We start from the raw sequence: 26,942 nt of genomic DNA, 5'->3' as shown, positions 1-26,942 counted from the left end.
GTCAGGAGTGTGAAGGAATACTCTCCACTTGCCTGGATGAGTGCAACTCCCACAACACTCAAGAAGCTTGACACCGTCCAGTACAAAGCAGCCCACTTGATTGGCACCACATCCACAAACACTCACTCCCTCCACCACTGATGCACGGTAGCAACAGTGTGTACCATTTACAAGATGCACTGCAGGAATTCACCAAGGCTCCTTCGACAGCACCTTCCAAACCCATGACCACCACCACCTGGAAGGACAAGGGCAGCAGATAGATGGGAATGCCACCACCTGGAAGTTCCCCTCCAAGTCACTCACCATCCTGATTTGGAAATATATCGCTGTTCCTTCACTGTCACTGGTCAAAATCCGGTAACTCCCTTCCTAACAGCACTGTGGGTGTACCTACACCACATGAATTGCAGCAGTTCAAGAAGGCAGCTCATTCGCCCGCCTGCCATCACCTCCGCTTCATCAAGCCGAGCTCCATAGTTAAATTCCAGCCGTGTGCACACACCTCAGTGCTTCCACGACTACTGCAGGAAAGATGTGCACGACAGATAAGAAGTCTGCAGCCTCCAGGTGTAGTGACACATCACTGGAATGCCATTTGAATGCGGTGGAGTCCTGCCAGGATGACCTCTACTCCCACTCGGGCCGCAGGATGGACATTGGTGTGACCAACCAGGCTTGGGAGGTGGTGGCAGTGGTGGTCAGTGCCAATGCCCCTTATAAGAGGACAGCCACTCAGTGCTGCAAGAGGATGAATAATCTCCTGAATTCCGCCAGGGTAAGTCAGACTTCTCTTCACTCTCAACTCACACACTCACAAACCCATCACACATCCACAGGGATCTCACTCACTGCCAGTTCAAGGGACATCACCATTCACACTGTCACACTCACCGTCATTGTCCTCATCCCATCCACGGCATCACTCACCATCCACACATGCCAGGCACACTTAAGATCTGGCCTGGTAGGCGTCCTGGTTACACTTTCTCCATCTCTATCCATGCAGGACAAGCTGGCACACAACAGGATGGAGAGGTCGCTGACCTATGGAGGAATGCTTGAAATCAAGATCCTCACGGACTTTCGAAACAGAGCCATCCAGTTGGCCGGTGAGGATCTGGACCATTCCTGTGCTGATGGTGAGGTCGGTGGTGCTCTATCAAGTGAGGATCCAGCAGTACAACATTCATCAGATAACCATGCTGTGAGTGATGTGTCCTGTTTCACAGGCCACTGCCATGCTCTAATTATCTCTCCTTGCTTTCGCAGGCACATCTGCCAAACAGCCGACAGAGTCCATGACCCAGGGCCTCCAATAAAGCTCCGAAGAAACCTCTGATGAGGAATCTGAAGTCCCATCACAGCGCTCACCCACACACCACCACGCATGTGATACACACCTCGGTGGGACTTAGCTTTAGAATAGCCTTGGGATCACAATCTGCTGAGTACATCACACTGTCTGATCCACAGCAGACATTGGTAAGGAATTCCCAGGCCTCCAGAACTCAGAGGACTACTGGATGCCAGAAATTTGCTGAGTCCGAGTCAGATGCCAAGCTTCTGGATTCTGTCATGTCACAGTTGCTGGAGCTGCAAAAGAAGCTCGGGAACACCAGGGAGGGCTGTCTGCTGCACTCCACGGATTGTAAAGCACGATGGAGGAGTCTGTCGTCTGAGGTGATAGCGCCGGCATGCCAATGCACCAAGGTCAACACTGGCAGGATGGCGGCTGCCATGGAGACCTTGGTCCAGAACGGCACTCCTGCACTGCTGCATGGGCTCAACTCCATCGCTGATGCCATTGTTGGCCTCCAATCGTGTATAAGCGAGAGAGGTGTGAGGAGCTCGATCTCACTCCATCTACCCCTTCTCCTCAAAGAGCCAGCCTGGGGCCCTCAGGCATCCATAGGGAGGAGGATCAGCAGGTGCACACTCTGGGGCCTTCCATCCAGGTGATTCGGAAGTGACCGGCCCATCCGACTCCCCTCTTTCTGTGACCTCAGCAGCTCCAGCTGCACAGGCCAAGGAGGGTGCCATTGCCACACAGCAGGACCCTGAAAGCAGGCCAGGGCCCTCCAAGTCTTGGCCCCCCCAGAGGACGCCTGCCAAGGCTGTCACAGTCAGCAGGCTGCCTCCACCTCCGCTGCGATGTCCGGGGAGCACCAAGACATCATGGCAGGGTTATTAAAGTTAAGAAGAATTATTTGCACAGCCTGGGCACGGGCGTTAATCACTTGTACATAATGTTCTCTATTGTCAATCAACTCCCAAGAATGTCTCCCTGCCTGTGGCTCCTTGTTCTGATGAGCAGTGTTCTTGTCACTCAGATGTGAAACCTTTCTGCACAAAATAAAGGCAGGTGTCTCAGTCCAGGGCCTCTTCCCTGTGCTTTGTGCAGCCTTCAGACCAAAGTGATGTTCTGGCCTTACACACTCTGGACACATTTTGATGCTTGCACCTCGATGATGCTTGTCATTGCTGCCAAAATGTCATCAGCAGGCATCACAGAGTTCTCTCATTCTCTCTGTGTTCCCTCAGCACCTTTAGGGTGGTCCTGGCCCCCATCTCTTTAGTATCTGTGACCAGTGATGCTGTGCTCCTGAAGGGCTCAGGTGCTGAAGATGGACAAAGTATCAGATGCTTCTAAAGTTTCATGGCTGTGTCTCCATGATATGGCCCTGATCACAGAGCACAAGCGAGCTGCCCTCAGCCAGACAGGAGTCAGACATTCTCAGAGGATATGTGAAGATCCATTGAGTGTCCTCACTGCATGTTGTCAATGGAGCGACTATTAGGGCCCCCACTGTGTCTCCATGACAGGAGCATTCTCACAGAGGGTATTGGCGCTGCCATAAGCCAGACTGGAGTCAAAAGTTCACAGATGCAATGTGAGGATTTATGGGGTCACCTCACTTCATGTTGTCATCATCCTCCACAAATCTTGCAGCTTTCAGGGCCTCCTGACCATGCCTGCCTTGTCTAGCCAGTGCGAGGGCCTCATCCCAGTCGCGTCACCTTCAAGGACTTCCTCACCCTCATCCCCATCAGTGTCCTCCTCATCGGAGGAGACGTGCAGCTCCTCCATCTCCACCTCAGCCAGCTTCTCACCCCATTGCAGCGCCAGGTTGTAAAGGGCGCAGCAGACGACAATGATGCATGACACCCTCTGCGTACTGTATTGCAGGGCTCCACCAGACAGGTACAGGCACCGGAACCTCATCTTCAACATCCTGGTGGTCTGCTCCACCAAGTCGTGGGTTAAAACCATACCCACCTCCACCCCACTCCACCTGACAGGGCAGCTTTGCCCATTGGACTGCAGGCTGTGCTCTCAGCTCAGACACAGGCATTCTCCTTACCCGCACTACAAGGCTGCACTGTTAGCTTGAACCATCGGGGGGGCTGGTCCAAACCGGGATGCTGACATTGCAAGGTGCTGTGAGTGACTCCACCAGTGACTGCTCCATGGCCAGATTTAGCAAGGAGATTGTACAACGTATGCAGTCGTCCAACTGTTCTGCAGTCCACTAAAACGCTCATGACTTTGCTGTGCTGGGGGTTGAAAAGCTCTGGAGCACTTGGTGGCACGTTGATGCCTCTGCATTACTTGTGTGGACAGATCAACTAGATACCCGACTCCAATCATATCAATGTGGCTGCACCTGAACTGCCTCAGCGGAATGGTCACTTTATATAGGTGTACCTAATGTGCGGCCACTTCCCTCATCCAATCTACCCCCCACCCCGAATGCTTGTGCGCTATATTCAACAGCAATGCTGCCCTTCCCCCCACCCCACAAGTCACCTCAACGGCAGGGCTGTCCTTTCCCCCCACCCCCCCACAAGTTGCCTCAACCTCAAGGCAGCCGTTGCCCAACCCCCTGCAAGCCACCTCAAGCTTGAAGTCCAACAGGTGACCCTGGCGACCTTTGCACATTGTTGCTGTGTACTCACTTCTGAGTTCCCCTCAAAATGCAGACTGCCAAATGCCTTTTATGCGCTGTTGTGAAAGGGATGGACAATACAGCATGGGGACGATTCTGGCAGGTTGGCCTAATAATGATATGCAGATGTATTACAATGAGGTTCCCGAAGTCAGATGGCAAGAAATCTGGCCCTCTATTAGCGGGCTGAGTGGACGATCACGAACCATCGCGCCATATTGTCTGTTCACACCACCAAACATGCCTAATGCCGGCAGGCATGGAAAATCCTGGCCTATGTCTCCGGAAACAGGGGTGCCACAGGTGTCAAAATGGAAATCTGTGCTAGGATACAATGGAATTGGTCAGTTGAAGGGCTGTTTATTACTCCAGACTTTATGTATTGATTTTGTATGTTTCCAGGATGCAGCGTATATACCTCAGAGAGTGGACAGCTTCAGTGCGATCGTGGATGCACACAAAGCTGAGCTAACTGCATTAGCCCAAGTGTCTCGAGAAGCTGCGGAAGCCAGGAAAAACATGTGGGTAAGGACCAGAAATCCTACAACGCAAAGGATATGCTAGATTTTTTTAAATTGTTCTTTCATGGGATGTGCGAGTCACTGGCAAGGCCAGCATTTGTCGCCCATCCCTAATTGCCCTTGAACTGAATGGCTTGCTAGGCCATTGTTGTGGATCTGGAGTCACGTGTAGGCCAGACTGGGTAAGGATGGCAGATTTCCCTTCCTAAAGGACATTAGTGAACCAGATGGGTTTTTACAACAATTGTTTGTTTCATGGTCACCATTACTGAGACTAGCTTCATATTCCAGATTTATTTTTTGAATTCAAATTCTACCATAGCTTATATGAGAATTGGATAATTACTTAAAAAAAAATTAGAAATACGGATAGGGCAGGAAAATAGAACTAGACTGCTGTGATGGGATTTGAAACCCATGTCCCCAGAGAATAAGTCTGAGTCTCTGGATTACTAAGCCAGTGATATTACCACTATGCCGCCATCTCTCCCCAAACAGAGTAAAGCTTCCTCTAAACTGTGCCCATCAAACTCTTCTGGGGAAGGTACAGCATAGTTAGATAACAGAGTTCTGTTGAATCTGTGTTGCTGCTCATTCCTCAGTCAGAACAATCTAGTTCTATTTTCCTGCCCTATCTGTATTTCTCATTTTTAAAAAATTAATTATCCAATTCTCACATAAGGTATGCTTCTCCTCTAGAACAGTAGTCACTGTGGTAAATGTTTAATGTTCTGACAGTCCTCTGAATGGGGGAAAATAAAAGTCCTGTAATTTCTTGAATCAGTGTGACTTGTTTTGAGCTGTTCTTCATAAGATACCTGTTCATTGCTGTTATCATTCTTGTGAACCTTCACTTTCTGGTCTCATCCTTTCTAAAATGGAGTGCCCAGGACTATGCACAGTATTGTGGCCTCATCAATGTCTTATGCCAATTTAATTTTGTTTCTTTGCTTTTATATTTGATGTCTCATGTGCGAAGCATTGAATTCTGTTTTCTTTTTCTGCCTGCACTCTAACTCTGCTGCCCCTAGATCCCTCTCCTGTTACTCTGTTAAAATTTAAGCATTTGGAATGTACTTCCTGTCCCTTTCCATTTCCCGAGAATATACTACCACATATTGCTGTGTATTAAATTGTACGTGCTATCTGCACACCCAACTAAGTCAGTGTACTTATAATCTTCCTGCATTCCTCCTCACTGTTCCCCTACCTCCAGCAGACTTTGACATATATCTCTTGTGGTTCTGTTCAAAACATTTACATAAATGGAAAACGAGATAGGTTCCAGCAAGGATTCTCAGGCTACACCCCGATATACATCTACTTGTCTATACAGTTACCTTTACACATATCCTTTCATAGCATGTGCCTCAATTTTCCTAACTACTGTCTTCCAGCAACGTATACGTGCTAAATATTTGAAATGGTACCTTCAGCTGTGTTAAGCTATTGGATGATTTTTATTTTTCACTGTATAAAGATCGAGTTGGATGCTCTGGAGAAGTCATACAGCACGGAGAAGAAAGAACGAGATACCATACTTGCCAACCGGAGAAAGCTGCTGAACTTGGAGAAATACGCCCTGAAGCGTGTAAGGTTGGAGCAAGTTTGCTTCTGTTCCTGTGTCCAGATCAGTGTCTGCTTTGAGAGGGATAGTTATTACAGCCACCTTGTTAATCCAGAAGAGAAGAATCTTTAACAACAGAAAAACTCCATTCGATGCAATCTAGTATTCCAGTCACTGCTACCCTTTCTTTGTAAGGTCAACGTCATCTATTCTCCATCATTTGAGTCCAGACAGTTGAGGAGTGAACTAATCAAGTTGTTTAAAATGATAGAGATTTGATAGGTTATATAGAAATAAACTAATTCCTCTGATTGGATGAGTCCAGAGCAAGCGGGGCATAATCTTAAAGTTAGGCTGTGCAGGAGTGAAATCTGGAATATTTCATCACACAAAGGGTAGTGAAAATCTGGAATACCCTCCCTTTAATGAAGCTGTTAAGGTTGGGGGTCAATTGAAAATTTCAAAATTAAGTGATCAACTTTTGTTAAACAAGAGTGTTAAGGGTTATGGAACCAAAGGGATTGATGGAGTTAAGATACAAATCAGCCATGATCCAAATAAATGGTGGATATGACTCAAGCCTCATGTTCCAACCCCACCCCCCCCAAAGGCTATGGATGCTATGGGCATTTAAGATTTGAAGACTGACAGTGATAGATTTTGGTTGTGTAAGGATATCAAGGACTATTGAGTAAAGGTGGGAAAAAGGAGACAACTATGATCTCAGTGAATGTCTGAATACTTTTTGAGGGATAGCATATCCCTCTGGCACCAAATGGTGTCTCCCAGTGTGGCACCAAAGACACCTCCCCACCCCACCCACTGGGGCCCCAAACAGTGTCTCCCCTCCTCCCCTACCTCATGCGCCCCCAAATGGCATTTCCCTGCCCCCTCCAATCCTGGCACCCAAAAATGTCTTTACCCGAAGCCCCCACCCCTCCACTTCAAATGGTGTCTCCTCAACACCTTGGGGGTCTCAAATGGCATTTCCAACCTCCCCATCAGAGCCCCAAACCACCCAACCACACCCCGCTCATCTTGGTCCCCAAATGGTATCCCCAATCCCCAGTGCCCAAACAGCGCCTTCCACCCCACTTCCAACAGCATCTCCCCACACCCAGATGCTGCAAATACAAGAGTTGATATTGCAAACGTCTCTCATTTGCAAACCTTTCCTTTTTAGATTGATGCTTCTTCTCTCAGATCTGGCAGTGGGCAATCATCAGCTGCAGGATTAAAATCAAAAAAAAGTTTTTCAGGTAACAAAGATCTGAAATTATATCTAAATATTGGGTAATGCAGGCACAATTATACAAAATACTGGGCATGGCAAGTGGAATTGTATTAAATACTGGGTAATATGGTGGAATTATATTAAACACCAGGTAATATGGTGGAATTATATTAAACACCGGGTAATATGGTGGAATTATATTAAACACCTGGCGCAAATATTTTAGCTTGGCAGACGGGTGTGTGCTCGACCCGCTCGAGCGTGAAATGACGCGCGTTGACGTTGGCCGAGCGCCCTGACATCAATGCGCAGTCGTGCGATAGTTTAGTCAGTGGGCATGCGCCGTAGTCAGCAGTGCGCCCGCTGACAATTAAAAGGCCTGTTAAAGCCATTAAAGAATCAGTTAAGTTAAACTTTTCGCTGCCCATCCAACCTAATGGTTGGCGAGCAGGCGAAAAGGCCAAGCAGCCTTTGCATTTTTTTGGAAACCTCATCCACGGGCGGGATGAGGATTCCAAAAGCAAATAAAAATAAAATAAAAGCTTAAAAATTTAATTAATAACATGTCCCTGCTCATGTAACAGGGTCACATGAGGTGACATATTTTATAACATTTTTCAAATCTTTAAAATGCATAGAGCTGCCTCAGGGAGATTTTCAAGTGCACACTCACGCACATGCGCAAAGTTAGCTCTCGCCCTCCTCCTCCCAACCGCACAGGCAGCGCTGAGCGCTGCTGCTCATGTTTCACCCTAGGCAGGCCTCAATTGGCCCGCCAGCGTGAAATTGCGGTCCAGTCCTAATCTCAGGCGGCGGCTGGCTTCCCGACTGACCCCGTCTGAGCTGCTGAGCCCGCCTGACATAGGCTAAATTCTGCCTCTGGTAATATGGTGGAATTATATTAAATACTGGGTAATATGGTGGAATTATATTAATGACTGGGCAATTTGGCAGAATTATATTAAACACGAGGTAATATAGTGGATTTATATTAAATACGGGAAATATGGTAGAATTATATTAAATACCGGGCAATATGGTGGAATTATATTAAACACTATGGGCAAAATTTTTAGCTTGGTGGGTGGGTGCACGGCCAACCTGCTCAAGCGTGAAATGACGCGTGTTGGCATCAACCGAGCGTACTGATGTCAATGCACAATCGCGCGATCGTTTAGTCGGCGGGCGTGCACCGGAGACGGCAGTGCGCCCACCGACAATGAAAAGGCCTATTAAGGCCATTAAGTAATCAATTAACTTAAATTTTTTGCTTCCCTTCCAACCTTGCGGTTGGTGGATAGGCGAAAAGGCCAAGTGGCCTTTGCATTTTTTTGAAAACCTCATCCATGGGTGGGATGAGGTTTCCAAAAGCAAATAAAAATGAAATAAAAGTTTTAAAATTTAATTAATAACATGTCCCTGCTCATCTGACAGTCACATGAGGGGACATGTTTTATAACATTTTTATTTTCTGCTTTATTTTTTTCTATAACTTTTCATCTCCCTGAGGCAACTCAGTGCCCCGCTCGCCCTCCACTGGCAGTGCTCAGCGCTGCCGCTTGTGTTTCACGCTGGATGGGCCTTAATTGGGCCGCCAGCGTGAAATTGCCTTCCAGCCACAATCACGGGCAGTGGTCGGCTTCTCGAATGCCCCTGCCCACCCTGCCGAGCCCGCCCAACATGAGTGAAATTCTGCCCCAGGTAATATGGTGGGATTATATTAAATACCAGGTAATATGGTGGAATTATATTAAACACTGGGTGATATGGTGGAATTATATTAAATACCAGGTAATATGGTAGAATTATATTAAATACCAGGGGCAGAATTTTACCCTTGAGGACCACACTGATCAGAACATACTTGCGTCACACCCGCTCTCTCAAACAGGCACCAGTGCAGATATCAGCACCTCAGTGAGCATAAGATCACCAGCTACTATCTCAGTGCACATTGGTGAGGGCACTTCACACTTGCTTGAGGTGCTGGCGGAGGCAGAGAGTGCCCAGGGCACCGGCAGTCGGAGGACTGCTGGGGATCAGGACAATGCTCAGTCGATTGCTGATGATGTGCCTCTGGAGTCGTCCATGAGGCAGCAGATGCTGGACATCCAGCAGGGTGTGCAGGAGGATCTGACAGAGATACATGAGGGAATGTGTGCCATGGTCTCCGTTGTTGATCTCCATTGCATGAGCGATGCGTTGACTCTCATGGCTAAGCACAATGCCTCCTCCATGGAGAGAGTGGTGACTCTCATGGAGAGGCTTCTCCAGGAACTGAATCAGGGGTTCATGGGGTTGCGCTTGGTCCTGCAAGCCCACACACTGGCAATTACCTCAGTGGCCAGTGTCAGTGTGGGAAATAGATTGAGCACCCAGTATCCCAGCTAGGTGCCCGTCCATCAGTGGTGAGCAGGGAGGTCCAGAGCAACCTCACATTGGTGCGTGAGCTGTCTGTCATCCCTGTGGGCTCCTCTCAGAGGGCGGCTGCTCCTCCGCCCCCCTGCCAGTGATCATGGCATCCGATGAGGCTGCGGCGACTGGGGAGATGCCAGCCATGGTACTGGCTGCTCCCTCCCAGGCGGGGCCAGCACAGGCTCCACGGGCCAGAGGATGCCTGCCAAAGTCATCAAGGCCAACAGGACAGCAGAGTGAGCTGGCTGTCTCCAATGCCAGTGCCAGCGATGGGGGAGTACCGAGACGTAGCACCTGCAAGCAAAAACTTAAAGCACCTTAAATCACAACATGGCCTGATCACAGGTGATATTTGTTACCCCCATTTTTCTGTTTATTGCTGTGATGGAAAACGCCTGTCAAATGTTAATTTGTAGAAAGTTTGTCAGGCACCAGTTAATTAAATGTGCTTTTGTGCAACTGGCCTCTGGATGCTTCATTTGTACTGTAGGTGCAGGGTAGGCCTTGATGTTATGATGGACGTGTTTCTCCTTACACTATGTGCCTTTGCAATAAAGTTTACGTATTTGACCAAGGAACTGGTCCTGTCAGGGATCGAGTATGGAGCCTGCAGTCCTAGCATGTGGTGGTGGCTCTTATTTGGTAGGCTAGCTGAAGAAGCATTGGATTAAAGTGTCCTGGGTGTCCCTGCCTCCCTTAAGGTTACTCAGGTCCCTGTCTACGCCCTCAGTGTTCTCCTGACTGTGCTCATCTTCGGACTCACTACTGGACCCATCGTCTGTTGCCTGTGCAGCTACGTCAAGATCTTCTTCCTCCACTAGGTCCTCCCTTTCCAGTGCCAGATTGTGGAGAGCGCAGTGACACATGACCTGGGGGGTATTTAGAGTGTGCCCCCTGATTGGAATCGTATCTTGAGAAGGTCTATGGTTCTCTGTACCACCGCCCTTGTGGAGGCATGGCTCTTGTTGTACCGCTGCTTAGCCTCTGTTCTTGGGTGGCGGAGAGGTATCATGAGTCACCTTCTGAGGGGATAGCCCTTGTGACCCAGCAGCCATCCGTCCAGTCGGGCTGGAGCACTGAAGAGCCTCAGTACCTGGGAGTGTCTCAGGATGTAAGCATCATGGGAGCTGCCAGGGTACCTTGCACAGACTTGTAGAATCAGTATCCTGTGATCACACACTATCTGGATGTTTGTGGAGTGGAATCCCTTCCTGTTGATGAAGGGACCGGGCTCACCCGCTGCGCTTTGATGGCCACACGTGTGTAATCGATGGCATCCTGGTTATGGGCGAACCCAGCAGTTGCTGCAAAGACTCTGGCTCGCTTTGCCTGGCTGGTCTCGTCCCGTATGGTAATGAATGAAATTAATGCACTGAACACAGCATCTGTCACTAGTTTGACGCAACTGTGGACAGCTGTTTGGGAGACTCCACACAGATCCCCACTGACCCCTGGAAGGAGCCGGAGGCATAGAAGTTGAGGTCAACCGTGACCTTCTGAGCTACTGGCATGGGGTGTCCACCCACACAGTCGGAGCTGATCTCAGGGCCAATCCTCTGACACATGGAGGTCACTGTCTTCCTTGAGAGGTGGAGCCTCCTTCGGCATTGCACCTCAGACATATTGAGGTGGATGCATCACCACCTGTAAACCCTGGCAGCAGCATAGTGGCGTCTTCTGCGGCCCTTTCTGCCTTGGACTACCTGCTGCCCTGTGCACCTTGTGCCAGTGCCTTTCTTCCTACATGTCGCTCCCCAGGAGGCTAAATAGGGACACCTAGTTGCCTCCCAATTCTGGCCCCCTCTTCCTCTTCAGAGGAGGTCACTCCAGCGGAGACCACAATCCCCATTCCCAGGGTAAGGGAAGGCTGTCTGATACCTGGAAGGCCCCACATGGAGTGAATCCTCCGGGGAACTGGAAAACAACATTGAGTCCTGAACTGAAGCCTTGAAATTCTCCGAATGAAGCTCTGAAACAAGATGAAGCTGTCCTGGCCACAGAAGCAACCAGTAACAAGTAATATCCTGCACTCCTCACTAATCACTTTGACAAGCCCACTGACCCCTCTTATCCCGCCCGTGGATGAGGTTTTTGAAATTGTGGTCTGCCCATTGGAGCAAATCAGCAGAGGCATTAGTGGAGTACAGAAAGTGCGGGGTGGAGCTTAAGAAAGCAATTCGGAGAGCAAAGAGGGGATATGAGAAAGCTCTGGCTGGTAAAAGTAGGGAAAATTCTATAAGTATATTAATGGGAAGTGGTAACTAGGGAAAGAGTAGGGCCCATTAGGGGCCAAGGGGGCAATCTATGGGTGGAGCCAGAGGACACCAGTAGAGTGTTGAACGAATACTTCTCATCCGTCTTCACCCAAGAGAATGAGGATGAAGGTTCCGAACTCGGGATGAGAGACTGTGAGGTTCTTGAGCAAATTGATATAGGGAGTGACAAGGTATTGAGGTGTTGGCAGGCTTAAAAGTGGACAGATCTCCAGGTCCAGATGATTTGTGTTCCAGACTGCTGAGGGAGGCAAGGGAGGAGATCGCAGGGGCTCTGACCCAAATTTTTAATTCCTCTTTGGCCACGGGGGAGGTGCCAGCGAATTGGAGAACAGCTAATGTGGTTCCGCTATTTAAGAATGGTTGTAGAGATAAGCCAGGGAACTACAGGCCAGTGAGTCTCACATCAGTGGTAGGGAAACTATTGGAGAAAGTTCTGAAGGAGAGAATCTATCTCCACTTGGAGAGGCAAGATTTGATCAGGGATAGTCAGCATGGCTTTGTCGGAGGCAGGCCATGCCTAACAAATTTGATTGAATTTTTTGAGGAGGTGACCAGGTGTGTAGATGAGGGTAGTGTAGTTGATGTAGTTTATCTGGATTTCAGCAAAGCCTTTGCCAAGATCCCACATGGGAGACTTATAAAGAAGGCAAATGCACATGGGATTCAGGGTAATTTGATAAGGTGGATTCAAAATTGGCTTATTTGTAGGAGACAGAGTGATGACAGAAAGATGCTTTAGTGACTGGAAGCCAGTGTCCAGTGGCGTACCACAGGTCCTGTGCTGGGTCCCCTATGATTTGTCATTTATATAAACGACATAGATGACTATGTGGGGGGTAGGATTAGTAAGTTTGCAGATGACACAAAGATTGGCCGGGTGGTTAACAGTGAGGTTGAGTGTCTTGGGCTACAGGAAGATATAGATGGGATGGTCAAATGGGCAGATAAGTGGCAGATGGAATTTAACCCTGAAAAGTGTGAGGTGATACGCTTTGGTAGGAGTAATTTGACAAGGAAGTATTCAATGAACGGCATGACACTAGGAAGTTCTGAGGAACAAAGGGACCTTGGCTTGTGCGTCCATAGATCTCTAAAGGCGGAGGGGCATGTTAGTGAGGTGGTGAAAAAGGCATATGGGACACTTGCTTTTATTATTCGAGGCATAGATTACAAAAGTAGGGAGGTCATTTTGGAGTTGTATAGAACCTTGGTGAGGCCATAGTTGGAGTACTGTGTGCAGTTCTGGTCGCCACATTATAGGAAGGATATGATTGCACTGGAGGGGGTGCAGAGGAGATTCACCAGGATGTTGCCTGGGATGAAACATTTAAGTTCTGAAGAGAGGTTGGATAGACTTGGGTTGTTTTCATTGGAGCAGAGAAGACTGAGGGGCGACCTGATAGAGGTGTACAAGATTATGAGGGGCATGGACAGGGTGGATAGGGAGCAGCTATTCCCCTTAGTTGAAGGGTCAGTCACGAAGGGACACAAGTTCAAGGTGATGGGCAGGAGGTTTAGGGGGCATGTGAGGAAAAACATTTTTACCCAGAGGGTGTTGATGGTCTGAAATGCGCTGCCTTGGAGGGTGGTGGAGGCGGGTTGCCTCACATCCTTTAAAAAGTACCTGGATGAGCACTTAAAAAGTCATAACAATATGGGCCAAGTGCTGGTAAATGGGATTAGGTAGGTAGGTCAGGTGTTTCTCATGTGTTGGTGCAGACTTGATGGGCCGAAGGGCCTCTTCTGCACTGTGTGATTCTGTGATTCTCTGTGTAATATGATAAAATTATATTAAGTATATCTAATGTGGTGGAATTATATTATTTATGGGTAATATGGTGGAATTATGTTAAACACTATTTGACATAGTGGAATTATATTAAATATGGGTCGTATGGTGGACAACATCTACACGAATGACCAACCTATAGACGATGTCACATGCCGTTTTATATATGCTGATGACTTATGTGTCACTGCCCAAAGCACTGATTTTAACACCATGGAGAAAACGCTTTCTGAGGCCTTGGAGGGACTAACATCCTACTATGAAGAAAATTACCTTCACGCAAACCCATCAAAGACGCAAGTTTGTGCATTCCACCTCAGAAACTGTGAAGCCAAACGCCAGCTTAAAGTAACCTGGTGTGGAGCAACATTGATGCATTGCGAGCACCCTATCTACTTAGGAGACACCCTTGACAGATGCCTCACCTTCAAGAACCACATCGAAAAGACAAAGGCAAAAGTGAGCGCATGAAACAACATCCTGAATAAGCTCACTAACACAAAATGGGGAGCAAGCTCGAAAACATTGCGAACCAGTACACTTGCTCTTTGCTATTCCACAGCCGAATACGCCTGCCCTGCATGGGAGAGATCTACTCATGCTAAGAAAATGGATGCCGTTCTGAATGCAAGCTACTGACTTATCACAGTTATTAAAACCAACAAACACCAACAGCCTATATATCCTGGCGGGTATCGCTCCCCCTGATATAAGAAGAACGGTAGCCAGCAAGAAAGAGCGACTTCGTCAAACATCAGATGAGAGGCACCCTCTACATGGTCATACACCTACACCCAGCCGCCTAAAGTCAAGGAAGAGCTTCATGAACAGTGTTGTTCCATTACAATCAACCCCATCTGAAGCCCGCATCGCCTTGTGGAAAGACCGGCTCGCCAGTCTCGAACAACCCCCAGCGATGGAAATTCTACCGGATGAAAGCCTTCCCCCAGGAGCTAATTGCAACTGGGCAACCTGGAAGTGCCTTAACAGACTTAGGACTGGTGTAGGTCATTCAAAGGTGTCACTAAGCAAATGGGGATATACAACCTGCCCGACAACTTGTGAATGTGGAACTGAGCCACAGACTATGCAACATCTCCTGCAATGTCCATCACTAGAGGAACCCTGCGCTGTTGCAGATCTTGCCGAATTCAACAACAAGGTGCAAAAATGTGTTCAGTTCTGACAGGGCCATGTATAGACTGTCTGTGGATACGATAAGAAAAATATGGTGGAATTACATTAAACACGGGTAACATAGTCGAATTATGTTAAATACGAGTAATATTGTGGAATTATATTAAGCACCAGGTAATATGGTAGAATTATATTAAATGCGAGTAATATGCTGGTAGTATATTAAACACCAGTAATATGGTAGAATTATTTTAATTATGGGTAATATGGTGGAATTATATTAAACACCAGGTAATATGGTAGAATTATATTAAATACCAGGTGGTACAGTAGAATTATATTAAATGCAAATAATATCGTGGAATTATATTAAACATGGGTAATATTAAATACGCCTAATGTGGTGGATTATGTTATATATGGGTAATCTAGTGGAATTATATTAAATACAGGACATATGGTGGAATTATATTCAACACTGGATAATATGGTGGAATTATATTAAATACAAGTAATTTGGTGTAATTATATTAAACACAGCTAATATGGTAGAATCATATTAAATGCAGGTAATATGGTGGTAGTATATTAAACAGCGGGTAATATGGTAGAATTATTTTAATTATGGGTAATATGGTAGAATGATATTAAACACAGGGTGATATGGTAGAACTATATTAAATATGGGTAACATGGTACAATTATATTGAATACTGGGTAATATGGTGGACATATATTAAATACCGGTTAATATGGCAGAATTATGTTAGGTGGAATTACATTAAACACCGGGCAATATGGTGGAATGATATTAAACACAGGGTTATATGGTATAATTATATTAAACAAGGGTAATATGGTAGGATTACATTATATGCGGGTAATATGGTAGAATTATATTAAACGCTAGGCAACATGGTGGAATTATATTAAACTCTGGGCAATATGTTGGAATTATATTAAGCACCGGGTAATATGGTGGAATTATATTAAAAACGGGTAATATGGTGGAGTTATATTAAAAACGGGTAATATGGTGGAATTATACTCAACACAGGTAATATGATGGAATTACATTAAATACCAGTTGATATGGGGGAAATATACTAAATACAGCTAATGTGGAATTATATTAAACACGGCTAATATGGTGGAATTATATTAAACACAGCTAATGTGGTGGAATCATATTAAATACAGATAATATGTTGGTAGCATCTTAAACAGTGGGTAATATGGTAGGATTATTTTAATTACAGGTAATATGGTGGAATGATATGATAGAATTATATTAAATATGAGTAATATGGTGGAATTATAGTAAACATGGGTAATATGGTGGTAGAATTATATTCAATACTAGGTAATGTAATTATGGAATTGTATGTGAAATAATATATTCCCCTTCATCACTCTTAGTGACAGCTCTCAAATGTTCCTCTCCCTGCCATATCACTGCTGCTGTAGACTCCTTCCAGCAAGATCCAACATTTGCAAGCAGGCAGGCCACCCCTGTTCAAAAGTCCTGCTTTTCCTTGAGGTACGGGAAAGATGCCTTAATGGAGGAGCCAGTGGATTCAGGGTTACCACTACTGTAGGGAGCATAGAGCTGAATACTCATAAGAACAGGTTTTTGCATGGAGTGTCAATAGCTTCAGACTTTGCACACCCATTCTGATTTCAGCCATTCGCTTCCATTGTGGAATCCTTGGCTGCTGGCATGGATACATTAGTGGAGTTCCAACTGTTTCCTGAGCCTTGCCACAGTTAGACAGCTAATGGCCTCAAACCTAGACTTTCATTTATGTAGTTCCTTTCACAATCTCAGGATGTCCCAAAGCACTATGCTGCCAATTTAGTACTTTTGAAATGCAGTCACTGTTGTCATGTAGGCAACAGAGCATCCAATTTGCACACTGCAAGCTCTCAGAAACTGCAATGTGATAATGCCCAGATCATCTCAATTGCTGGTCCCAATCACATTGGTAGACCGGCATCTGTATATACAGACATTGGGAAATTTGGCTGGGTTGGGGGGGGCGTGGGTGAGAATGGTGGGGGTTGGTGGTGGTGGGGAAGCGGAGAGCTTCCTACCCATGTAGTCTAATTACAAAGTGCACAAAGCCAAATATGCAGATTCCTTTTTATAGGAATTTTAGTCCAGAAGTAATTTCACAACTGCTGCCATCTGTGCATTTTAATAAGATTAACATAAAAATGGATGTGCAGGAGAAATTTTTAGGCAGGGGCTGCAGCAAAAGTAAAAGGCTTAATTACTTCCAGTGTAAAGTAACTTATCTCTTCAGTTTCACCCAGGCATGTATCCTCCTGTTACTGTTTTTAATGGTTTGGTTTTTTACATTGCACAGACTATGGAAGTCGGACACATACTGGGACTGAAGTTGTGGTCATCAATGAAATCAACAAACTAAAGGAACTAATGACGTGCTCAAAAATACAGGTAACTAAACACATGCATAGGACAGGTGACTAAACCCCATCCCAGGACAGGCGACTAAACCCCGTCCCAGGACAGGCGACTAAACCCCGTCCCAGGACAGGCGACTAAACCCCGTCCCAGGACAGGCGACTAAACCCCGTCCCAGGACAGGCGACTAAACCCCGTCCCAGGACAGGCGACTAAACCCCGTCCCAGGACAGGCGACTAAACCCCGTCCCAGGACAGGCGACTAAACCCCGTCCCAGGACAGGCGACTAAACCCCGTCCTAGGACAGGTCACTAAACCCTATCCCAGGCCAGGTAACTAAACCCTATCCCAGGACAGGCAACTAAACCCTGTCCCAGGACAGGTCGATAAACCCTATCCCAGGACAGGTCACTAAACCCTATCCCAAGACAGGTCGATAAACCCTATCCCAGGACAGGTCACTAAACCCTATCCCAGGACAGGTCACTAAACCCTATCCCAGGACAGGTCACTAAACCCTATCCCAGGACAGGTCATTAAACCCTATCCGAGGACAGGTGACTAAACCCGCTGCCAGGACAGGTGACTAACCCCTATCCCAGGACAGGTGACTAACCCCTATCCCAGGACAGGTGACTAACCCTTATCCCAGGACAGGTGACTAACCCCTATCCCAGGACAGGTGACTAAACCCTATCCCAGGCCAGGTGACTAAATCCTATCCCAGGACAGGTCACTAAACCCTATCCCAGGATAGGTGACTAAACCCACTGCCAGGACAGGTGACTAAATCCTATCCCAGGACAGGTCACTAAATCCTATCCCAGGACAGGTGACTAAATCCTATCCCAGGACAGGTCACTAAACCCTATCCCAGGCCAGGTGACTAAACCCGCTGCCAGGACAGGTGATGAAAGAAACAATTAAAAACATTCAACAAAAATACATTGCATTGAAGAACAAAAACTCCACAAGAAGGACCTATCCTTGGCTCACTCAGGAAGTTAAGGATAATGTAAGGATAATGTTTGATTAAAAGAAGAGAATGTTGCAAAAAAACAATCGGAGGGATTGGGAGTGTTTTAGAAATCAGCAAAGGGCTACCAAAATGTTGATAAAAAGGGAAAAAAATTAGGGTGGAATTTTCCCAGAATTGCACTAAGTGTGGTAGCGGGCGGGTAAAATGGAATCCTACCCGCCGACGAAAATGGCGGGTTTCACGCCGTAACTTCCTGAGCCCACCTCATTATTTATTCATTCCCGGGAAACATGCCGTTTCCATGGCGTGCAGGCTCTCATTCGCCCGCTCGCCATTACCCCGCTGTTGCATCACGCCTGCCGCCATCTTTAAAAGTCAGTCGCCAGCAAAACACTCATCACCACCAGCTCACCTCCGCTGCCTGGGAGACATGCCCAGCAAAGGAAAAAATACTGCAGCCTCTCGCTTCAACGACGGGTCCCTCGAGCGACTGCTGGATGCTGTGGAGACCTGGGATGTGCTGTACGCCCGCTCTGGCCAAAGGATGGGCAGCAAAGTCACCAACCCGGCTTGGGAGGCAGTGGCAGCGGTGGTCAGCGCCAACGCCCTGCAGAGGAGGACAGCCACCTAGTGCCGCATAAGGATGAATGATCTCCTTCGTTCCGCCAGGGTAAGTCATTCTTTTCATCACTCCCAACTCAAACACTCACAAACCCATCACACATTCACAGGGCCCTCACTCACTGCCAGTGCAAGGGACATCACTAATCACTCTTTCACACACACCATCATTGTCCTCATCACCACCCACACAGGCCAGACATACTTATCATCTGGCCTGGCAGACGTTCTTATACACTCTCCCCATCTCTTTCCATTCAGGACAAACTGGCACACAACAAGAGGAAAAGGTCACAGACAGGGGAAGGGATGCTGGAAATTCCTTTCAGCACAAGATAAAAGGCAGGTGTCTCAGTCAGGGCCTCTTTCCTGTGCTCTGTGCAGCCTTCAGACCACAGTGATGGTCCAGCCTCGCACTCTCTGGACACATTACTGATGCCTGCACCTCGGCAGTGCTGGTCATTGCTGCCAGAATGTAGTGGGCAGGCGCCAGAGTTTTCTCATTCTCTCTGTGTGCTCTCACCCTTAAGGTGGGGCTGGCCCCCATCACAGCAGCATCTGTGACCAGTGTTGCTGTGCACCGGCTCCTGAAGAGCCGAGGTGCTGAAGGTGGACATAGCATCAGATGTGTCTAAAGTTTCATGACACCATCTCTGAGATGGCCTTGATCATGGAGCGCAAGTGAGCTGCCCTCGGCCAGACAGGAGTCAGAGGCTATGTGGGGATCTATAGATTGTCCTCATTGCATGTCATCATCATCCTCCTGTGATCAAGTGACTGTTAGGGCCTCCACCGATCTCCATGACAGGAGCATTCTCACAGAGGGTATTCGTGCTGAGATAAGACAGACTGGAGTCAAACGTTCACAATTGCGATGTGAGGATCTATGGGAACACCTCACTGGATGTTGTCATCATCCTGCACAAACCTGGCAGCTATGAGGGCCTCCCGAGCGTGCCTGCCTCATCTGGCCACTGCGAGAGACTCATCCCCATCATCGTCACCACCGAAGACCCCCTCACCCTCATCCCCATTGGCATCCTCCTCATCGGAGGAGATGTGCACCTCCTCCATCTCCTCCTCAGCCAGCCCCATCCCCATTGCAGCGCCAGGTTGTAAAGGGCGCAGCAGACAATGACGATGCATGACATTCCTTGCGGACTGTATTGCAGGGCTCTACCAGACCGGTCCAGGCACCAGAACCACAACTTCAGCATCCCAATGATCTGCTCCACCAAGTTGCGAGCTGCTGCATGAGCCTCATTATAGCATTGCTGTGCTGGATCCTGAGGCTGCCGCATGGGTGTCATCAGCAACAGCTTCTGCGAGTAGCCCTTGTCCCCAAGGAGCAAGGAGCCAACCCTACATCCTCTGTGGACTCCGGAAGACTGCAGGGATCTGTGAGAGACTCAGAATGTATGCTTTGTGCACACTCCCTGGAAACCATGCGCACACCCGCAGGATGCGTTTCTGGTGGTCGCATGCCAGCTGCATGTTCAGTGTGTGAAAGCCCTTGCAGCTGATGAAGTCCATTGAGTGTAGCAACAGAGACCTGAGTGCCACATAAGTGCAGTCAATCGCACCCTGCACCTGTGGGAATCTCGAGGTCAGGGCAAATCCAATGGCCTTTGCATCCTGGCTGTCCCGGTCCCGGGTGAAATGCACAAAGTTGTGTGCCATGGAGAAGATGGCATCCCTGACCTCATGGATGCATTTGTGGGTAGCAAATTGTGAAATCCCACAGAGGTCACCTGTGGAGCCCTGAAAGGAGCCACTGGCATAGAAATTGAGCGCCGAGGTCACTTTCACAGCCACTGGCAGTGGATGCCCTCCATGTCCCCTTGGCGCCAAGTCCTGCAGTAAGTGGCAGATGTGAGCCACCAGGTCCCTTGACATGCGCAGCCGTCAACGACACTGGTTCTCAGTCATCTGCAGGAATGGCAGGCGGTGTCTATAAACCCTGGGCTAGGCGCCGACCAGCCAAGGCTCGCTGTCACTCCTGGGCAGCGTGTGCGGGAGCCCCTGCTGCCCCTTATTCATGAGGTTGCTGCTCCCGCCATTGTGCAGCCAGGTGCCTCAGTTGCTCTGTCCTCCGTCTTCTGTGGTCTCTGTAGGCCATCAGGCTTACAGCTAGGTCACCAGGATCTATGATCCTGACGTGGTCCTCCTGCAGCGTGAAAGAGAGAGAGAGACGTGGTTATCATGGCTGTACTTAGCACCTTTCCTGGCTCTGTGTGACTTCTCCTTAATGCTTCTCGGAGAGTGCTGGTCACCCCTCGGATGAGTGCGCTGCATGGCTGCCCTGTCAACCTGCGACATGGGGGACACTGGTCCAAACCGGGATGCTGAGATTGCAAGGGGCTGTGAGCACCTCTAGCAGTGACTGCTACATGGCCAGCGTTGGCGAGGAGATTGTACAACGTGTGCAGTCCAACTGCTCCACGGTCCAGTAAAGTGGTGGTGGACTCAAAGTCTGTGCTGGGGGGTGGGGATGGGGGGGCTGCTGGGAGGCAGGGGGTGAGGTATGGAGTGCCTGGTGGCACTTTGGTGCCTCTGCATTGCTTGCATGGGTGGGCAGGCTAGGAGCCTGACCCCAGTCATATCTCTGGGGCTGCACCTGATCTGTCTTAGTTGCAGAGACATGGTCAGTTTATATAGGTGTCCGTAATGCGTGACCACTTCCCTTGCTGACCCTGCCCCACCACCTTGATTGTCTGTGCATGGGATGCAAAGCCAGGGCAGCACTTGACACCCCCCCCACCTCAACCCACCACCAACAACGGTCACCTCCGAGGCTGGCCAGCACTTGCCCCCGGACACCTCCACCCCCACCTCAGCAGTCGCCTCCAGGGCCAGGCATCAGTTACCCCCACCCCCCAGCACCTCTGAGGCCTGTAAACAACGGGCGAGCTGTGGAGAACACTGCTCCTCACTCACCTCGGTTCCCCCAAAATGAAGGCCGCCAAGTACACGTCGCATGTGAAGCAGGTTGGTGTGCTTTCCCGCCGATGTGGACGGACAATATGGCGGGCTTCCAACAGCCTGGCGGGATGGCCTTTTAATTATATGCTGATGTATTACAATTAGCTCCCCACCAACCGTCGGGGAAGCAGAGACAGTAGAAATTTTCATGGGGCTTGAAGAAATGACGGCGATGTTGAACAAATACTTTGTGCCTTTCTTCACAGTAGAAGACACAAATTCCATACCAGAAATCTACGATAACCTAGGGGCTAAAATGGGTGAGGAGATTAGGGAAATTAATATCAGCAGAGATAAAGCATTGGAGAAACTCCCTGGGACCTGATGGCCTGCACCCTAGGCTCTAAAAGAGATAGCTGCAGAGATAGTGGATGTACTAGCTATGATTTTCCAAAATTCCTTAGATTCAGGAATGGTCCCGCAAGATTGGAAGTTGGAAAATGTTACACCGCTTTTCAAGAAAGGAGAGAGAGAGAAAAAAACCATGAACTACAGGCCAGTTAGGCTAACATCAATTATTGGGAAAATGCAGGATGATACGGTTTATATATTTAAATCCCCAGCTGCATGTAATAATTTCCTTACATGTCTTAATGGGCTCCATCCTGTGCTCAAATTCACGTTTGAAATGGAGCAGTCAAATCAACTCGCCTTCCTTGACATGCTAGTTGAGAAATCAGCCAGGGGATTCTCTATCGCAAGCTTGCCTTCAATGGTCAATATACACGTTGGGATTCTTACAGTTCCACACTCAAAAGATTGGTCTTATCGGCAACCTCGTAAATAGGGCCCGACATTTGCTCACCGTGCAAGCTTGATGCTGAAATAGGGCGCATCAAAGGCATCCTGCAGGATAATGGCTACCCTTGTCTGATCATTTCGCACTGGATATTGCGCAAACTCACGAATGGGCCTAAGGCTGTCACTTTCGGCCCTGAAAAGGAGTCCAGCACATCAATGCAAAAGATAAGGTTGAAGCATTTGTAGCAATCTTCAGCCAGAAGTGCCGAGTGGATGATCCATCTTGGCTTCCTCCAGAGGTCCCCAGCATCACAGATGCCAGTCTTCAGCCAATTCGATTCACTCCACGTGATATCAAGCAACGGCTGAAGGCGCTGGATACTGCAAAGGCTTTGGGCCCTGACAATATTCCGGCAATAGTACTGAAGACTTGTGCTCCAGAACTTGCTGCACCCCTAGCAATGCTGTTTCAGCACAGCTACAACACTGGCATCTAACCGGCTATGTGGAAAATTGCCCAGATACGTCCTGTCCACAAAATGCAAGACAAATCCAACCTGGCCAATTACCGCCCCAACAGTCTACTCTCGATCATCAGTAAAGTAATGGAAGGGATCATCAACAGTGCTATCAAGCGGCGCTTGCTTAGCAATAACCAACTCACAGACACCCAGTTTGGGTTCCACCGGGGTCACTCAGCTCCTGACCTCATTACAGCCTTGGTTCAAACATGGATAAAAGAGCTGAACTCCCGAGGTGAGCTGAGAGTGACTGCCCTTAACATCAAGGCCACATTTGACTGAGTGTGGCATCAAGGAGCCCCAGCAAAACGCAAGACCTGGACAATATCCAGGCTTGGGCTGACAAATGGCAAGTAACGTTCACACCACACAAGTGTCAGGCAATGACCATCTCCAACAAGAGAGAACCCAACCCTCGGTCCTTGACGTTCAATGGCATTACCATCACTGAATACCCCACTATCAACATCCTGGGGATTACCATTGACGAGAAACTGAACTAGACTAGCCACATAAATACTATGGCTACAAGAGTGGTCAGAGGCCAGGAATCCTGCGACGGGTAACTCACCCCCTGACTCCCCAAAGCCTGTCCACCATCTAAAAGGCACACGTCAGGAGTGTGATGGAATATTCCCCACTTGCCTGGATGAGTACAGCTCCCACAACACTCAAGAGGCTTGACACCGTCCAGGACAATGCAGCCCACTTGATTGGCACCACATCCACAACCATTCACTCCCTCCACCACTGACGCACAGCAGCAGCAGTGTGTACCATCTACAAGATGCACTGCAGGAATTCACCAAGGCTCCTTAAACAGCACCTTCCAAACCCATGACCACTACTATGTCGAAGAACAAGGGCAGCAGATAGATGGGAATACCACCACCTGGAAGTTCCCCTCCAAGTCACTCACCATCTTGACTTGGAAAGAATTCACCATTCCTTCACTGTCACTGGGTCAAAATCCTGGAATTCCCTTCCTAACAGCACTTTGGGTGTACCTACACCACATGGGCTGCATCGGTTCATGAAGGCAGCTCACCATCACCTTCTCAAGGGCAACTAGGGATGGGCAATAAATGCTGGCCCAGCCAGTAAAGCCCACATCCTGTGATTGCATAAAAAATAAGTCGACCCAATCTCTCCTCATATGACAATCCTGCCATCCCAGGAATCAGTCTGGTGAACCTTTGCTGCACTCCCTCTTTGGAAACTATATCCTTTCTTAGGTAAGGAGACCAAAGCTGCACACAATACTCCAGGTGTAGTCTCACCAATGCCCTGTAGAGTTGCAGTAAGACATCCTTGCTCCTGTACTCAAATGCTCTTGCAATGAAGGCCAAAAGACAATTTGTCTTCCTAACTGCTTGCTGCACCTGCATGCTTGCTTTCAGTGATTTGTCAAACATAATTTCCCTTTCATAAATCCAAGTTGACTTTATCTAATCCATTGATATTTTCTAAGAGTATGTTATCACATCTTTCTCCATAGACCCTAGTGTTTTCTCCACTACTGATGTTAGGCTAACCAGTCTGTAAATTCCCTGTTTTCTCCTTTCTTTTTTAAATAGTGGGGTTACATTTTCCCCCCTCCAATCTGCCAGGACCGTTCCAGAATCTACAGAATTTTGGAAGATGACAACCAATGCATCCACTATTTCCATGGCCTTTAGTACATACGAACAAATGAACAAGGAGCAGGAGTAGGCCATTCAGCCCCTCAAGCCTGCAACGCCATTTAATAAGATCAAGGCTGACCTGAGAGTAACCTCAAGTCTGCATCCCGCCTACCTCCGATAACCTATCACCTCCTTGCTTACCAAGAGTCTATCTACCTCTGCCTTAAAAATATTCAGACTCTGCTTCCACCACCTTTTCAGGAACAGAGTTCCAAAGACCCATGACCCTCTGAGAGAAAGAATTTCACCTCATCTCCATTTTAAATGGGTGACCTCTTATTTTTAAACAGTGACCCCTTGTTCTAGATTCTCCCACAAGAAACATCCTCGCCACATGCACCCTGTCAAGTCCCCTCAGGATCTTATATGTTTCAATCAAATCACCTCTTACTCATCTAAGCTCCAGTGGATACAAGCCCAGCCTGTCTAACCTTTCCTCATAAGACAACCTGCCCATACCAGGTATTAGTCTGGTAAATCTTGTCTGAAGTGCTTCCAACGCATTTACATCCTTCCTTAAATAAGGTGATAAATATTGTACACAATACTCCAGATGTGGTCTCATTAGTGGTCTGTATAATTGAAGCATAACCTCCCTACTTTTGTATTCAATTCCCCTCACAATATATGATAACATTCTATTAGCTTTCCTAATTACTTGCTGTGCCTGCACACTAGCCTTTTCTGATTCATGCACTAAGACACCCAGATGCCTCTGCATTTCAGAGCTCTGCAACCTCTCATCATTTAGATAATATGCTTCTCTTTTATTTTTCCTGCCAAAATGAGCAATTTCACATTTTCCCACATTATACTCCATTTGCCAGATCTTTGCCCACTCACTTAACCTATCTATATCTTTTTGTAGCCTCCTCATGTCCTCTTCACAACTTACTTTGCTACCTATCTTTGTGTCATCAACAAATCTGGCAACCATCCCATCTATCCCTTCATCCAAGTGCTTTATATAAATTGTAAACAGTTGAGGTCCCAGCACTGATCCCTGTGGCACATCACTAGTTACATCTTGCCAATCTGTAAAAAGACCCATTTATGCCTACTCTCTGCTTCCTGTTAGCCAGCCAATCTTCTATCCATGCCAATATGTTACCCCCTATACCATGAGCTTTTATTTTCTGCAGTAATCCTTGATGTGGCATTTTATCAAATGCCTTCTGAAAATTTAAGTACAGTACATCCACTGGTTCCCCTTTATCCACAGCACATGTTACTTCCTCAAAGAACTCCAATAAGTTGGTTAATCACGATTTCCCTTCCACAAAACCATCTTGACTCTACCTGATTACTTTGAACTTATCTATGACAGATGCTAAGTTAACTGCCCTGTAGTTTCTTGCTTCGTGTCTCCCTGCTTTTTCAATACTGGAGTTACATTTGCTATCTTCCAATCTAATGGGACTTTCCCCGAATCTAGGGAGTTTCAGAAAATTAAAACCAATGCATCAAATATCTCACTAGCCAATTCACTAGCCAATTCTTTTAAGACCCAGGCACTTGTTAGCCCACAGATCCAACTATTTACTCAGTACCACTTCTCTCGAAGTACCCTGGGATTTATTGGCTTTCCGTCCCATTAATTTCTCCAGCACTATTGTTTTTTTTAATTTCTATTAATTTCCTTCAATTCCTCCTTCTCACTAGACCCGTGGTTCCCTAACATTTCTGGGAGGTGATTTGTGTCTTCCTCTGTGAAGACAGAACTAAAGTAGTTATTTAATTGCTCTGCCATTTCCTTGTTCTCTATTATAAATTCTCCTGTTACGGACGGTAAGAGACCTATATTCACTTTTGCTAATTTTTTTCTTTTTATACACTGAGAGAAGCTTTTATAGTCCACTTTATGTTCCTTGCAAGTTTACTCTCATACTCTTATTTTCCCCCTTTTAAGCAATCCCTTGGTCCTCCTTACTGATTTCTTAAGTGCTCCCAATCCTGAGGCTTGCTACTTTTTCTAGCAACTTTATATGGCTCCTCCTTGGATCTAATACTATCCTCAATTTCTTTTGTTAGTCATGGTTGGGCTGCTTTTCCTGTAGTGTTTTTGCGCCAAAAAGGAGTGTATAACTGTTGCAAC

At 47.5% G+C, this 26,942-nt stretch overlaps 1 protein-coding gene across 2 annotated transcripts in view; it reads left to right on the top strand.

The window, feature by feature from the left end:
• The window catches only part of LOC144685692 (coiled-coil domain-containing protein 183-like), a 122,489-nt gene that overhangs the window by 86,907 nt on the left and 8,640 nt on the right, over window positions 1-26,942 (top strand). Inside the window, exons 6-9 of one of the 2 annotated variants that reach the window (XM_078550486.1) lie at window positions 4,353-4,475; window positions 5,952-6,062; window positions 7,222-7,297; window positions 17,259-17,350. In XM_078550486.1, the coding sequence (XP_078406612.1) occupies window positions 4,353-4,475; window positions 5,952-6,062; window positions 7,222-7,297; window positions 17,259-17,350 (402 nt within the window). Of the gene's footprint in view, window positions 1-4,352; window positions 4,476-5,951; window positions 6,068-7,221; window positions 7,298-17,258; window positions 17,351-26,942 lie in introns of those variants that run through there. The other variant, XM_078550487.1, reaches the window with a different exon arrangement.

The sequence above is a fragment of the Cetorhinus maximus genome, chromosome 10 (genome assembly GCF_964194155.1).
Source record: "Cetorhinus maximus chromosome 10, sCetMax3.hap1.1, whole genome shotgun sequence".
Lineage (NCBI taxonomy): Eukaryota > Metazoa > Chordata > Chondrichthyes > Lamniformes > Cetorhinidae > Cetorhinus > Cetorhinus maximus.
This window is presented reverse-complemented; position numbering and strand designations above follow the sequence as displayed.